The following is a 15,735-nucleotide window of genomic DNA, read 5'->3' on the forward strand; positions in this document are numbered from 1 at the left end:
TGTGTGTGTGTGTGTGTGTGTGTGTGTGTGTGTGTATGGCAGGTTGAGGGGTCACCACGGAAACAAGTCTCCTAGATGAAGTGTCTGTAATGCATTGCCGATACCTGGAGAGAGAGAGAGAGAAAGAGAGATAGATGGAGAGAGAGAGAGAAAGGAAGTGAGAGAGAGAGTGAGAAAGAGCCTGAGAGAGAGAGGTGAGTGGAGAGAGAGGTGACAGTGAGTGGGGTGTGAGAGAGAGAGAGAGAGAGGGGTGAGAGAGAGAGAGAGAGAGAGAGAGAGAGATCCGCTCTCTACTCCAAGCCCTCAGCTCCATCAGTCCAGTATTTTTTTATTTATTTTTTACCTTTATTTAACCAGGCAAGTCAGTTTAGAACAAATTCTTATTTTCAATGACGGCCTAGGAACAGTGGGTTAACTGCCTGTTCAGGGGCAGAACGACAGATTTGAAATAGTAACATGTATCTTGTCAGCTCGGGGGTTTGAACTCCGGTTACTAGTCCAATGCTCTAACCACTAGGCTACCCTGCCGCCCCAAGTAGAGCAAAGTGAGAAACACCTAGCTTGTGTCCAAAAAGGTATCATATACCCTACTTAGTACACTACTACATCTCATTTAGCAGAAATTCATTTCCACAGTCATTTGTGTTTCTCTTGGTAATTACAAGAGAGAGAGATACATGTTATTATTTCATGAAACCAAAAGGGAAAATGGTTTACGCCCAGTATTCTTCTGTTTTAGGTCATGTGCATTAGGAAAGTGGAGTGTGCTGCTGACTCAGAGAGTGATGTGTTTGTTGTGAATTGGACCTTCAGGACTGTCTAAATGTTCTCTAGTTTTTCTGCTAGAGAGCGACATGGTTCAGGTTGGCTGGGTGAACCTTAATTCTGAGCTTGGTTAAGGATGGCTGAACGAACCTTCATTCTAAGCGTGGTTAAGGATGGCTGGTTGAACATTCATTCTAAGCTTGGTTAAGGATGGCTGGGGAAACCTTCATTCTGAGCTTGGTTAAGGATGGCTGGGTGAACCTTCATTCTATGCTTGGTTAAGGATGGCTGGGTGAACCTTCATTCTATGCTTGGTTAAGGATGGCTGGGTGAACCTTCATTCTAAGCTTGGTTAAGGATGGCTGGGGAAACCTTCATTCTGAGCTTGGTTAAGGATGGCTGGGGAAACCTTCATTCTATGCTTGGTTAAGGATGGCTGGGGAATCCTTCATTCTAAGCTTGGTTAAGGATGGCTGGGTGAACCTTCATTCTAAGCTTGGTTAAGGATGGCTGGGGAAACCTTCATTCTATGCTTGGTTAAGGATGGCTGGGGAATCCTTCATTCTAAGCTTGGTTAAGGATGGCTGGGTGAACCTTCATTCTAAGCTTGGTTAAGGATGGCTGGGTGAACCTTCATTCTATGCTTGGTTAAGGATGGCTGGGGAAACCTTCATTCTGAGCTTGGTTAAGGATGGCTGGGGAAACCTTCATTCTAAGCTTGGTTAAGGATGGCTGGGTGAACCTTCATTCTAAGCTTGGTTAAGGATGGCTGGGGAATCCTTCATTCTAAGCTTGGTTAAGGATGGCTGAACGAACCTTCATTCTAAGCTTGGTTAAGGATGGCTGGGTGAACCTTCATTCTAAGCTTGGTTAAGAATGGCTGGACGAACCTTCATTCTGAGCTTTGACAATCATGTAATCTATGAGTTGCCAATGCTTTGATCAAGGTGCTCCCAGGAAGTTTTGTATTTGTCTTTCATTTGGAACATGGTGTCGGTGATGGTGACTTCATTTTCAGCACAAAGGCGTAGCAATCTCATTGGCCAATGCTGTGCTTTCCTATTACTCCATTTGTCTTTCGCTTATACCAGTTGGTGTTTCTGTGAGATATGGCAGGAGGCAGTTCTTTAAGGCAATGCCCACACCATGCAGATATCGCCCTTCTGGGGTTGTATTCCTTTCAGAAGAAGATGTAGCCCTCTGTTTCCTCCCTGAGCGACCCTTCACCCAGGAGTCTGGTCTCACTGAGAACAGAGATGATGGTATATTGCTTCAGCTCTGCTGCGATAAGTGCAGTCCTTCATTTCAGGCCTGGCGGCGTCATGGCTCGAGTCCAAGAGAGTCCTTATGTTCCATGTTGATAGTCGTAAGGGGACATATTTCTTCTTAATTCGTTTTCAACCGCTGAAACGGAATGTCCTGATAGGTGCGGTAGCACTACCTAGGAGAGTTAGAGTGGGCAATATTTGACACCTTTTCTAGGCCTTTCCCCAGCTGGGTTGAGCAGTGTGGTTCCTAAAATGGGATTCTCAGATGTACTGGGGTCTGGAGCAGCTGCCACTCAAATCCCAACTGCTGATGACCAATAGCCCTGTACCGCTACTGTGCAGGGGCCTGGCTAGGAGCCTCCTGATTATTCAATCCTGCCCCCGTTACCAAGCACCATGTCGCCAGAAGAATTTGATGGTGCAGGAAATCTAGGTGGAACTCCCTGAAGAGCATTAGTGGACACCTGCGTGATGAAATCATTTTAGTGACGTGGGGGATGTGCTTGTCATCACTTCACTGCTGTTGGAAAATGGTCTCTGGTGGCAAGAATAAAATCCAAGATGACCAGCACCTCCTCAAAGCTGCAGGAGGCTGCAGGAGCTCCAGTCTGGCAGAGGACCAGCACCTCCCCACAGCTACAGGAGGCTGCAGGAGCTCCAGTCTGGCAGAGGACTAGCACCTCCCCACAGCTGCAGGAGGCTGCAAGAGCTCCAGTCTGGCAGAGGACCAGCACCTCCCCACAGCTACAGGAGGCTGCAGGAGCTCCAGTCTGGCAGAGGACTAGCACCTCCCCACAACTGCAGGAGGCTGCAAGAGCTTCAGTCTGGCAGAGGACCAGCACCTCCCCACAGCTGCAGGAGACTGCAAGAGCTTCAGTCTGGCAGAGGACCAACACCTCCCCACAGCTGCAGGAGGCTGCAAGAGCTCCAGTCTGTCAGAGGATCACCTGTCACACATCGCCAGCACGTTGCTTTAGTCTCATGGGGAGCTCCAGTCTGTCAGAGGACCACCTGTCACACGTCACCAGCACGTTGCTTTAGTCTCATGGGGAGCTCCAGTCTGTCAGAGGACCACCTGTCACACGTCGCCAGCACGTTGCTTTAGTCTCATGGGGAGCTCCCCTAGCCGTTGTCTTCCCAGACTTATCCATGAAGCAGTGGGGCAGGGGTTGGCCGGTGCCAGGGCGTGTCCACATAATGTGGGCCTGCTCACCGCACATTTGGGGACCACTGCAGCTGCAAGATCCCCTTCTGAGTTAGCCAGAGGCCGCAAGCTAACCAAGCTAACCAAGCTAGCCAAGCTAACCAAGCTAGCCAAGCTAACCAAGCTAACTAAGCTAACCAAGCTAGCCAAGCTAGCCAAGCTGCAATGACGCATGAGTGTTAGACTGTTTTCTTGTCTCCTCTCTCTCCAGGTTCTTCCTCAAGTTCTTCCTGAAGTGCAACCAGAACTGTCTGAAGAACGCAGGGAACCCACGAGACATGAGGCGCTTTCAGGTGGGAGAGAGAGAACCGCAAAACCTCATTTTACATCATTTCTTTAGACACAACGGTAATGCTGTTTGATGGAAGCTCTCAGGTCCTGTCTCACATGTCCTTGTCTGTCCCCCTGTCCCCTTTTCCTCTATGTCTCCTGTCCCTGTCTGTCCCAGGTGGTCGTGTCTACCACGGTGAGTGTGGACGGTCATGTCCTCTCTGTCTCTGACAACATCTTTGTCCACAACAACTCTAAACACGGTCGCCGGGCCAGGAGATTAGACCCCTCAGAAGGAACACCCTCGTACCTGGAGCATGGTAAACACTCCTGTCCCCCCTCCCCTCACTCTTTTCTATATGTCTCTCTCCCCCTCTCTCACTCTTTTCTATATGTCTCTCTCCCCCTCTCTCACACTTTTCTATATGTCTCTCTCGCCCCCTCGCTCACTCTTTTCTATATGTCTCTCTCGCCCCCTCTCTCGCCCCCTCTCTCGCCCCCTCTCTCGCTCTTTTCTATATGTATCTCTCTCGCCCCCTCTCACTCTTTTCTACATGTCTCTCCCCCTCTCTCACTCTTTTCTACATGTCTCTCCCCTCTCTCACTCTTTTCTATATGTCTCTCCCCCTCTCTCACTCTTTTCTATATGTCTCTCCCCCTCTCTCACTCTTTTCTATATGTCTCTCCCCCTCTCTCACTCTTTTCTATATGTCTCTCCCCCTCCCTCACTCTTTTCTATGTCTCTCCCCCTCTCTCACTCTTTTCTATATGTCTCTCCCCCTCTCTCACTCTTTTCTACATGTCTCTCCCCCTCTCTCACTCTTTTCTATATGTCTCTCCCCCTCTCTCACTCTTTTCTACATGTCTCTCCCCCTCTCTCACTCTTTTCTATATGTCTCTCCCCCTCTCTCACTCTTTTCTATATGTCTCTCCCCCTCTCTCACTCTTTTCTATATGTCTCTCCCCTCTCTCACTCTTTTCTATATGTCTCTCCCCCTCTCTCACTCTTTTCTATATGTCTCTCCCCCTCTCTCACTCTTTTCTATGTCTCTCCCCCTCTCTCACTCTTTTCTATATGTCTCTCCCCCTCTCACTCTTTTCTATATGTCTCTCCCCCTCTCTCACTCTTTTCTCTATGTCTCTCCCCCTCTCTCACTCTTTTCTATGTCTCTCCCCTCTCTCACTCTTTTCTATTTGTCTCTCCCCCTCTCTCACTCTTTTCTATGTCTCTCCCCCTCTCTCACTCTTTTCTATATGTCTCTCCCCCTCTCTCACTCTTTTCTATATGTCTCTCCCCCTCTCTCACTCTTTTCTATATGTCTCTCCCCCTCTCTCACTCTTTTCTATGTCTCTCCCCCTCTCTCACTCTTTTCTATATGTCTCTCCCCCTCTCTCACTCTTTTCTATATGTCTCTCCCCCTCTCTCACTCTTTTCTATATGTCTCTCCCCCTCTCTCACTCTTTTCTATATGTCTCTCCCCCTCTCTCACTCTTTTCTATATGTCTCTCCCCCTCTCTCACTCTTTTCTACATGTCTCTCCCCCTCTCTCACTCTTTTCTACATGTCTCTCCCCCTCTCTCACTCTTTTCTACATGTCTCTCCCCCTCTCTCACTCTTTTCTATATGTCTCTCCCCCTCTCTCACTCTTTTCTATATGTCTCTCCCCCTCTCTCACTCTTTTCTATATGTCTCTCCCACTCTCTCACTCTTTTCTATATGTCTCTCCCACTCTCTCACTCTTTTCTATGTCTCTCCCCCTCTCTCACTCTTTTCTATATGTCTCTCCCCCTCTCTCACTCTTTTCTATATGTCTCTCTATATATTTTTTTTTTCTCCCTCCTTTTCTCTATCATTTCCTCTCCTCTCCCTCTTTCCACACATGATTTCTCTCTCTTCTCATCCCCACTTCTCTCTCTCCCCTTTCTCTCTTTTATCTCTCTCCCTTCTCTCTTTTATCTCTCTCCCTTCTCTCTTTTATCCCTCTCCCTTCTCGCTTCCTTTTCCTCTCTTCTCACCCCCACTTCTCTCTCTCCCTTCTCTCTTTTATCTCTCCCTTCTCTCTTTTATCTCTCTACCTTCTCTCTTTTATCTCTCTCCCTTCTCTCTTTTATCTCTCTCCCTTCTCTCTTTTATCTCTCTCCCTTCCCACTTCCTTTTCCTCTCTTCTCACCCCCTCTCCCCCTGCTCCTTTTTCCCTCTAAGATTCTTAACTCAGTGAGAGAACAGAGAGCAGTAGTGAATCCTGTATTCCCCACAGTGGCCGGCTCTTGTTAGAACTGCCATAGTGTCTTATGAAGACCATGTGTCAAAGCAGGACTGTGGTGCTTATGAGGCCCCAGGAAGCTTAAAGACAACGCTGAGCTTATTTCCTATGAGACATGGTTAGGTTTATCCTCTAGCCTCTATCTATCTCTCTCTCTCTCTCTCTCTCTCTCTCTCTCTCTCTCTCTCTCTCTCTCTCTCTCTCTCTCTCTCTCTCCGCCCAAAGAATTTTCCAGGTTAACACACACACACATACTGTGTCCTCAGATAGTATTTAGACCCCTTGACTTTTTCATTTTTTTTTTAGGATGCAGCCTTATTCTAAAATGGATTAAATAGGGTTTTTTCCCTCATCAATCTACACACAATACCCCATAATGACATCACAATACCCCATAATGACATCACGATACCCCATAATGACAAAGCGAAAACTGGTTTTTAGACATTTTAACTAAAAAATAAACAAAATAAAACAGAAATATGACAGTTACATAATTATTCAGACTCTTTACTCAGTACTTTCTTGAAGCACCTTTGGCAGCGATTACAGCCTCGTTTCCTCCTGGGTATAAAGCTACAAGCTTGGCACACCTTTATTTGGGGAGTTTGGAGAGTTTCTCCCCTTCCCTTCCCTAGATCCGTGTCTCGACACTATTCTGTCTCGGAGATCTAAGGACAATTTTTCCGATCTCATGGCTTGTTTTTTGCTCTTTTGGGGCATTATACAGACAGGTGTGTGCCTTTGCAAATCATGTCCAATCAATTTAATTTACCACAGGTGGACTCCAATGAAGCTGTAGAAACGATGATCAATGGAAACAGGAGGCACCTGAAACTCAATTACAAGTCTCATAGCAAAGGGTCTGAGTACTTATGTAAATAAGGTATTTCTGTTTTTATTTCCTTTAAATTTGCAAAAAAAATCTAAAAATATGTTTTCACAATGAGCAACGAACACAACAGATGGCAGAGAGGAGGACCCCAAATATGAACCCTATCACATGGATTCATGTTTCACCATATGGTTGACATACACACACCCACACCCAAACACACACGCAAGCACTCACGCACATACACCATCAGTGTCTATGAAAAAACTTGCAGGATGACGAGGAGGTGAGATGAAGAGAGTGAGAGGCAGATGAAGGAGGAGGAGAGAGAGGAGGGTGAAGAAAGAGAGGAGAGAGAGACAGGAGAGAGACTGGGAAAAGTCATTCGGTAGTAAAGTGGATTACCCTGCTTTGGAGAATGACATCATGTCTGACAAGCTGAGGCTCTGTAAAGTAGAGGAGATTAAGCCTTTATTTATTTTTAATTCCACTGCTGTTCTTTTCTCCAATCTGATCCAGTAATGTAAAGCCTGTAATTATAAGATCCAGGGGTCAGTATTACGCCTCACAGCAGACCTGCTTATAAATTGGAGAATTTAGTTGTTCTCTTCATACAATCAGAATGGAGAAACTGTACTGTACCTTGTATTCCTGATTCTGCGTTAAAACTACATTTCGTCTCTCTCTCTCTCTCTCTCTCTCTCTCTCTCTCTCTCTCTCTCTCTCTCTCTCTCCGCTCCCTCCCTTCCTCCCTCCCACAGCCACCCCCTGTATCAAGGCAATCAGCCCCAGTGAGGGCTGGACAACAGGCGGGGCCACAGTCATTATCATAGGAGAAAACTTCTTTGATGGACTCCAGGTCATATTTGGTACCATGCTAGTCTGGAGTGAGGTCAGTGGCACATTTATCTGTGTGTGTGTGTGTATGTGTGTGTGTGTGTGTGTGTGTGTGTGTATGACTGTGTGTGTATGACTGTGTGCAACCGACAGAGAATCAAACAAAAAAACAGTGAGTCCGTGGTGCTCAAGACTGCCTTAGCCCTCTGAGCAAAAGCCAAGGCAATCTGGATGTTTTCTGTGCATTTATAAACTACATCCTTCCTTACATGTCAACTAAACATTTTCTATGTCTCTTGTAAATCTTGATTCGTCTATTTCTTTCACTTTGATATAGAACATGTTATGGGGTCTGACAAGTGAAATACATATGTAACAAGAAAAACGTTTTTTGTCCCCTGTCGCCCTCTGTAGCTGATCACAGCCCACGCCATCCGGGTGCAGACTCCCCCCAGACACATCCCCGGGGTCGTAGAGGTCACGCTGTCATACAAGTCGAAACAGTTCTGCAAGGGCACACCTGGATGCTACATATACACAGGTAAATACACCTTAATTTAACACACCTGGATGCTACATATACACAGGTAAATACACCTTAATTTAACACACCTGGATGCTACATATACACAGGTAAATACACCTTAATTTAACACACCTGGATGCTACATATACACAGGTAAATACACCTTAATTTAACACACCTGGATGCTACATATACACAGGTAAATACACCTTAATTTAACACACCTGAATGCTACATATACACAGGTAAATACACCTTCATTTAACACCCCTGGATGCTACATATACACAGGTAAATACACCTTAATTTAACACACCTGGATGCTACATATACACAGGTAAATACACCTTAATTTAACACACCTGGATGCTACATATACACAGGTAAATACACCTTAATTTAACACACCTGGATGCTACATATACACAGGTAAATACTCCTTAATTTAACACACCTGGATGCTACATATACACAGGTAAATACACCTTAATTTAACACACCTGGATGCTACATATACACAGGTAAATACACCTTAATTTAACACACCTGAATGCTACATATACAGTCGTGGCCAAAAGTTTTGAGAATGACACAAATATTTATTTTCACAAAGTCTGCTGCCTCAGTTTCTAGATATTTTTGTCAGATGTTATCATGGAATACGAAGTATAATTACAAGCATTTCAAACATGTCAAAGGCTTTTATTGACAATTACATGAAGTTGATGCAAAGAGTCAATATTTGCAGTGTTGACCCTTCTTTTTCAAGACCTCTGCAATCCGGCCTGGCATGCTGTTAATTAACTTCTGGGCCACATCCTGACTGATGGCAGCCCATTCTTGCATAATCAATACTTGGAGTTTGTCAGAATTTGTGTTGGTTTTTTTTGTTCACCCGCCTCTTGAGGATTGACCACAAGTTCTCAATGGGATTAAGGTCTGGGGAGTTTCCTGGCCATGGACCCAAAATATCGATGTTTTGTTCCCCGAGCCACTTAGTTATCACTTTTGCCTCATGGCAAGGTGCTCCATCATGCTGGAAAATGCATTGTTCATCACCAAACTGTTCCTGGATGGTTGGGAGAAGTTGCTCTCGGAGGATGTGTTGGTACCATTCTTTATTCATGGCTGTGTTCTTAAGCAAAATTGTGAGTGAGCCCACTCCCTTGGCTGAGAAGCAACCCCACACATGAATGGTCTCAGGATGCTTTACTGTTGGCATGACACAGGACTGATGGTAGCTTCTCCAGACAAGCTTTTTGCCAGATGCCCCAAACAATCGTAAAGGAGATTCATCAGAGAAAATGACTTTACCCCAGTCCTTAGCAGTCCAATCCCTGTACCTTTTGGAGAATATCAGTCTGTCCCTGATGTTTTTCTTGGAGAGAACTGGCTTCTTTGTTGCCCTTCTTGACACCAGGCCATCCTCCAAAAGTCTTCGCCTCACTGTGTGTGCAGATGCACTCACACCTGCCTGCTGCCATTCCTGAGCAAGCTCTGTACTGGTGGTGCCCCGATCCCAAAGCTGAATCAACTTTAGGAGATGGTCCTAGAGCTTGCTGGACTTTCTTGGGTGCTCTGAAGCCTTCTTCACAACAATTGAACCACTCTCCTTGAAGTTCTTGATGATCCGATAAATGGTTGATTCAGGTGCAATCTTACTGGCAGCAATATCCTTGCCTATGAAGCCCTTTTTGTGCAAAGCAATGATGACGGCACGTGTCTCCTTGCAGGTAACCATAGTTGACAGTGGAAGGACAATGATTCCAAGCACCACCCTCCTTTTGAAGCTTCCAGTCTGTTTTTCGAACTCAATCAGCATGACAGAGTGATGTCCAGCCTTGTCCTCCTCAATACTCACACCTGTGTTAACGAGAGAATCACTGACATGATGTCAGCTGGTACTTTTGTGTCAGGACTGAAATGCAGTGGAAATGTTTTTTGGGGGATTCAGTTCATTTGCATGGCAAAGTGGGACTTTGCAATTAATTGCAATTCATCTGATCACTCTTCATAACATTCTGGAGTATATGCAAATTGCCATCATACAAACTGAGGCAGCAGACTGAAAATATATATTTGTGTCATTCTCAAAACTTTTGGCCACGACTGTACACAGGTAAATACACCTTAATTTAACAAGCCTGGATGCTACATATACATACACAGGTAAAAACAGAGAGAGAGGGGAGGGGGAGAGAGGAGTGAGGAAAGAGGAGAGGAGTGGGGAGAGAGGGCATAGAGGGGATTGGGGAGAGTGGAGAGGAGTGGGGAGAGAGGGCATAGAGGAGAGTGCAGAGGAGTGGGGAGAGAGAGCAGAGAGGGGATTGAGGAGAGTGGAGAGGAGTGGGGAGAGAGGGCAGAGAGGGGATTGGGGAGAGTGGAGAGGAGTGGGGAGAGAGGGCAGAGAGGGGATTGGGGAGAGTGGAGAGGAGTGGGGAGAGAAGGGAGGGGGAGAGAGGAGAGAGCAGAGGGGGAGGAGAGGAGATGAGGGTAGAAATGACTAAGGGATTACCATGGTCAGCCATCTTGGTCTCCTGGGTTGTGGTTGGCTCCAGTCTGGGTCCAGTTGCCAGTGGTAATCATAGAGAACTGGCATGGTGTGGTTTGGCTGCTGGCAAAGGAAATGGCACGTAGACATACAAACACTGCCACACACACACACACATATATGCATATGCAGACATCACAGATACACACACACACACACACATACACACATACACACACACACACACACACACACACACACACACACACACACACACACACACACACACACACACACACACACACACACACACACACACACACACACACATACACACACACACACACATACACATACACACACACACACACACACACACACACACACACACACACACACTGGGGACAGCTGGTATCACTAATCAACTTGTGTTGGGGAGAGGAAACGACCAGACCTAATTAAGTCAACACACCCAATACTGCTGCCACTACTGGAATACACACACCACACACACACACACACACACACACACACACACACACACACACACACACACACACACACACACACACACACACACACACACACACACACACACACACACACACACACACACACACACACACAGGGCAGAGTGGCTAGAGAAAAGGAAACTGTGTGTATTTACACATCCCTATTCACATGTAAAGCTGTTTCTATGGCATATTCTGGACATCCTGCTTTTCTCTCTTTCCCTCTCTCTCTCTCTTTTATACGAGTTCATTTCCATGTATCACCATTCATCAAAAAGGCTTCAAGCCCTTCCTCCAGGCAGAGTTGTAATCCTGTAATCCTGTCTGTTAGGGGCTGTAAAGAGCTGTGAGGTGCTAGCAGGCTTCTGGCTGTAGATTGGGTTTGTGTTCCAAATGGCACCCTATTCCCTATATAGTGCACTACTTTTGACCAGAGCCCTACGGGTCCTGATTAAAGGTAGTCCTCTATATAGGTAATAGGATGCTATTTGGGACTCATTTTGAAGGTGCATGATGACGAACATCTCTTCTCACTCAGAAGTGAATCCTCTCCTCTTCAGAATGCAGCCCCCACTGCTTAGCAACCTCTTAGCAACCGCTTATCACTACTGATATTAAAAGACCCTGCTGCTGGAGCACATAAAAAATTGAATTTTATTGGTCGCATGCACATATTTTGCAGATATTATCGCAGGCTCAGCGAGCTGATTATTTTTTTTAGCTCCAACAGTGCATTTACACCTAACAATACAAAACAGTAAACACAAATCCCCAAAATATTAAAAGAAAGAAATTACAAAATGTCAGAACAAGTAATGTCAGAGTTCGGGAATATAAATACATATACACTGAGTGTACAAAACATTAGCAACACCTGCTCTTTCCATGACAGACTGACCAGGTGAATCCAGGTGAAAGATATGATCCCTTATTGATGTCACCTGTTAAATCCACTTCAATCAGTGTAGATGAAGGGGAGGAGACGGGTTAAAGAAGGATGTTTTAACCTTGAGACCATTGAGACATGGATGGTGTGTGTGTGTCATTCAGATGGTGAATGGGCAAGACACAATATTTAAGTGCCTATGAACTGGTATGGTAGTAGGTGCAACGGTTTGAGTGTTTCAACAACTGCAATGCTGCTGGGTTTCTCATGCTTAACAGTTTTCCGTGTGTATCAAGAGTACCTACCCAAAGGACATCCAGCCAACTTGACACAACTGTGGGAAGCATTTGAGTCAACATGGGACAACATCCCTGTGGAACACTTTCAACACCTTGTACAGTCCATGTCCTGCTGATTTGAGGCTGTTCTGAGGGTAAAGGCAAGCGATGCAACTCAACATTAAGGTGTTCCTAATGTGTTGTACACTCAGTGTATATATGTATATATTTACAGTTGAAATCGGAAGTTTACGTACACCTTAGCCAAATACATTTAAACTCAGTTTTTCACAATTCCTGATATTTAATCCAAATAAAAATTCCCTTGCTTAGGTCAGTTAGGATCACCACTTTATTTTAAGAATGTGAAATGTCAGAATAATAGTAGAGAGAATTATTTATTTCACCTTTTATTTATTTCATCACATTCCCAGTGGGTCAGAAGTTTACATACACTCAAATAGTATTTGGTAACATTGCCTTTAAATTGTTTAACTGGAGTCAAAAGTTTCAAGTAGCCTTCCACAAGCTTCCAACAATAAGTTGAGTGAATTTTGGCCCATTCCTCCTGACAGAGTTGCTGTAACTGAGTCAGGTTTGTAGGCCTCCTTGCTCACACACGCTTTTTCAGTTCTGCCCACAAATGTTCTATAGGCTTGAGGTCAGGGCTTTGTGATGGCCACTCCAGTACCTTGAATTTGTTGTCCTTAAGCCATTTTGTCACAACCTTATGCTTGGGGTCATTGTCCATTTGGAAGACACATTTGCAACCAAGCTTTAACTTCCTGACTGATGTCTTGAGATGTTGCTTCAATATATTCACATAATTTTCCCTCCTGATGATGCCATCTATTTTGTGAAGTGCACCAGTCCCTCCTGCAGCAAAGCACCCCCACAACATGATGCTGTCACCCCCGTGCTTCATTGTTCGGATGGTGTTCTTCTTCTTGCAAGCCTCCCCCTTTTCCTCCAAACATGATGATGGTCATTATGGCCAAACAGTTCTATTTTTGTTTCATCAGACCAGAAGACATTTCTCCAAAAGGTACGACACTCTTGGCATTCTCTCAACCAGATTCACCTGGAATGCTTTTCCAACAGTCTTGAAGGAGTTCCCGCACATTTGTTGGCTGCTTCTCCTTCCCTCTACAGTCCAACTCATCCCAAACCATCTCAATTGGGTTGATGTCGGGTATTTGTGGCAGCCAGGTCATTGGTAAAATTTATTTTGTGTAATTTCTTTACTTCTTAATGCATTGGAGTCAATCAATTGTGTTGTGACAAGGTATTTGTTTTTAAGCTTTATTTAATTCACAATGACAGCCTTGGAACAGTGGGTTAACTGCCTTGTTCAGCGGCAGAAGGACATATTTGTACCTTGTCAGTTCGGGGACTCGATCTAGCAACCTTTGGTTCCTGGCCAAATGCTCTAACCACTAGGCTACCTGCCTCCCCAGGTAGGGGTGGTATACAGAAGATAGCCCTATTTGGTAAAATACCAAGTCCATATTATGGCAAGAACAGCTCTAATAAGCAACGAGAAACAACAGTCCATCATTACTTTAAGACATGAAGGTCAGTCAATCCACAACTTTTGACTGGTACTTTATAAGTATATATTTGTGTGTATAGACAGAATGGACATTATGTCAATTGAAATGGTGTGTACAGTAGTAATATGGGATGAACCTTGACAAGAATACAGTATATTCATACAAAGTGGGTAAAACAGTATATAAACATAATTAAAGTGACCTGTGTTCAATGACTATGTACTGTATATAGGGCAGCAGTCTCTAAGGTGCAAGGTAGAGTACCGGGTGGTACCCGGCTAGTAACAGTGACTAAGTTCAGTGCAGGGCACTGGGTGGAGGCCAGCTAGTGGTGACTATTTAACAGTGGCCTGAAGACAGAAGCTGTTTATCAGTATCTCAGTCCCAGCTTTGATGCGGTTACCGATGGTGCAATTGCCGTACCAGGCAGTGATACAGCCTGACAGGATGCTCTCATTGGTGCATCTGTAGAGGTCTGTGAGAGACTTAAGAGCCAAGCCGAATGTCTTCTGCCTCCTGAGGTTGACGATGCTGTTGTGCCTTCTTCACGACACTGTCTGTGTGAAGGGACCATTTCAGGTTGTCTTTGATATGCACAAGGAACTTGAAGCTGTTCACCTTCTCCACTGCGGCCTGCCAATGCAGATGGGGATGTGCCTTCTCTGCTGTCTTCTGAAGTTCACGATCAGCTCCTTCATTTTGTTGATGTTGGAGGAGAGATTATTTTCCTGGCACAACTCTGCCAGGGCTCTCACCTCCTCCCTATAGGCTGTCTCATTGTTGTTAATCAAGCCTACAACTGTTGTTGTTTGCAAACTTGATGATTGAATTGGAGATGTGCGTTGCCCCGCAGTAATAGGTGAACAGGGAGTCCAGGAGGGAGCTGAGCACTCACCCTTGTGGGGCCCCCATGTTAAGGGTCAGCATTGCGCAAGTATTGTTGCCTACCTTCACTAACCTGGGGTCGGCCCATCAGGATGTTCAGGACCCAGTTGCACAAAGAGGGATTCAGACCCAGCGCCCCGATCTTAGTGATAAGCTTGGAGGGCATTATGATGTTGAATGCTGAGTTGTAGTCAATGAACAGCATTCTTACATAGGTATTCCTCTTGTCCACATGGGGTAGTGTGCAGTGCCATGGCGATAACGTCATCCGTGATCTGTTGGGGCGGTATGCAAACTGAAGTGGGTCTAGAGTGTCAGGTACGGTGGAGGTGATATGATCATTGACTAGCCTCTCAAAGCACTTCATGATGACAGAAGTGAGTGCTACGGGGCAATAGTCATGTAGTTCAGCTACCTTCACTTTCTTGGGTACAAGAACAATGGTGGACATGTTGAAGCAAGTGGGGACAACAGACTGGAATAGGGATTGATTGAATATGCCCGTAAACACTCTAGCAAGCTGGTCTGCGCATGCTCTGAGGACTTGGCATGGGATGGCCTCTGGCTCACCAGCCTTGCGAGGGTTAACACGTTTAAATGTCTTACTCACGTCTGCCACGGAGAACGAGAACTCACAGGCCTTATGAGTGGCGGTAGCCCGCGTCGGCGTCTCTGTGTTTTCCTCGAAGCAGGGACACGCACATTTACACACACACATATACACACATACAAAAACCAATACCATCCCTCTCTCCTCTCTCCTCCTTCCTCTCTCTCTCTCTCTCTCTCTCTCTCTCTCTCTCTCCTCTCTCTCTCTCTCCCCTTTCTCTCTCTCTCTCTCTCTCTCTCTCTCTCTCTCTCTCTCTCTCTCTCTCTCTCTCTCTCTCTCTCTCTCTTCTCTCTCTCTCCCCTCTCTCTCCCTCTCTCTCCTCTCTCTCTCTCTCTCCCCCTCTCTCCTCTCTCTCCCCCCTCTCTCGCTCCTCTCTCTCTCTCCTCTCTCTCTCTCCCCTCTCTCTCTCTCTCCTCTCTCTCTCTCTCCTCTCTCTCTCCTCTCCCCTCTCTATCTCTCTCTCTCTCCCTCTCTCTCTCCTCTCTCTCTCTCCCCTCTCTCTCTCTCCTGTCTCTCTCTCTCCTAACCCCTCTCTCTCTCTCTCTCTCTCT

The 15,735-nt window shown here is 45.7% G+C and overlaps 1 protein-coding gene across 1 annotated transcript in view; it reads left to right on the forward strand.

The window, feature by feature from the left end:
• LOC135526666 (transcription factor COE1-A-like) overlaps positions 1–15,735 on the forward strand; it is a 113,329-nt gene that overhangs the window by 47,198 nt on the left and 50,396 nt on the right. The window contains exons 7-10 of the mRNA XM_064955206.1: positions 3,449–3,530; positions 3,686–3,827; positions 7,368–7,498; positions 7,858–7,984. Coding sequence (XP_064811278.1) covers positions 3,449–3,530; positions 3,686–3,827; positions 7,368–7,498; positions 7,858–7,984 — 482 coding nt within the window. The remainder of the gene's footprint in view (positions 1–3,448; positions 3,531–3,685; positions 3,828–7,367; positions 7,499–7,857; positions 7,985–15,735) is intronic.

This window comes from Oncorhynchus masou, chromosome 32 (assembly GCF_036934945.1).
Source record: "Oncorhynchus masou masou isolate Uvic2021 chromosome 32, UVic_Omas_1.1, whole genome shotgun sequence".
NCBI classification, from domain to species: domain Eukaryota; kingdom Metazoa; phylum Chordata; class Actinopteri; order Salmoniformes; family Salmonidae; genus Oncorhynchus; species Oncorhynchus masou.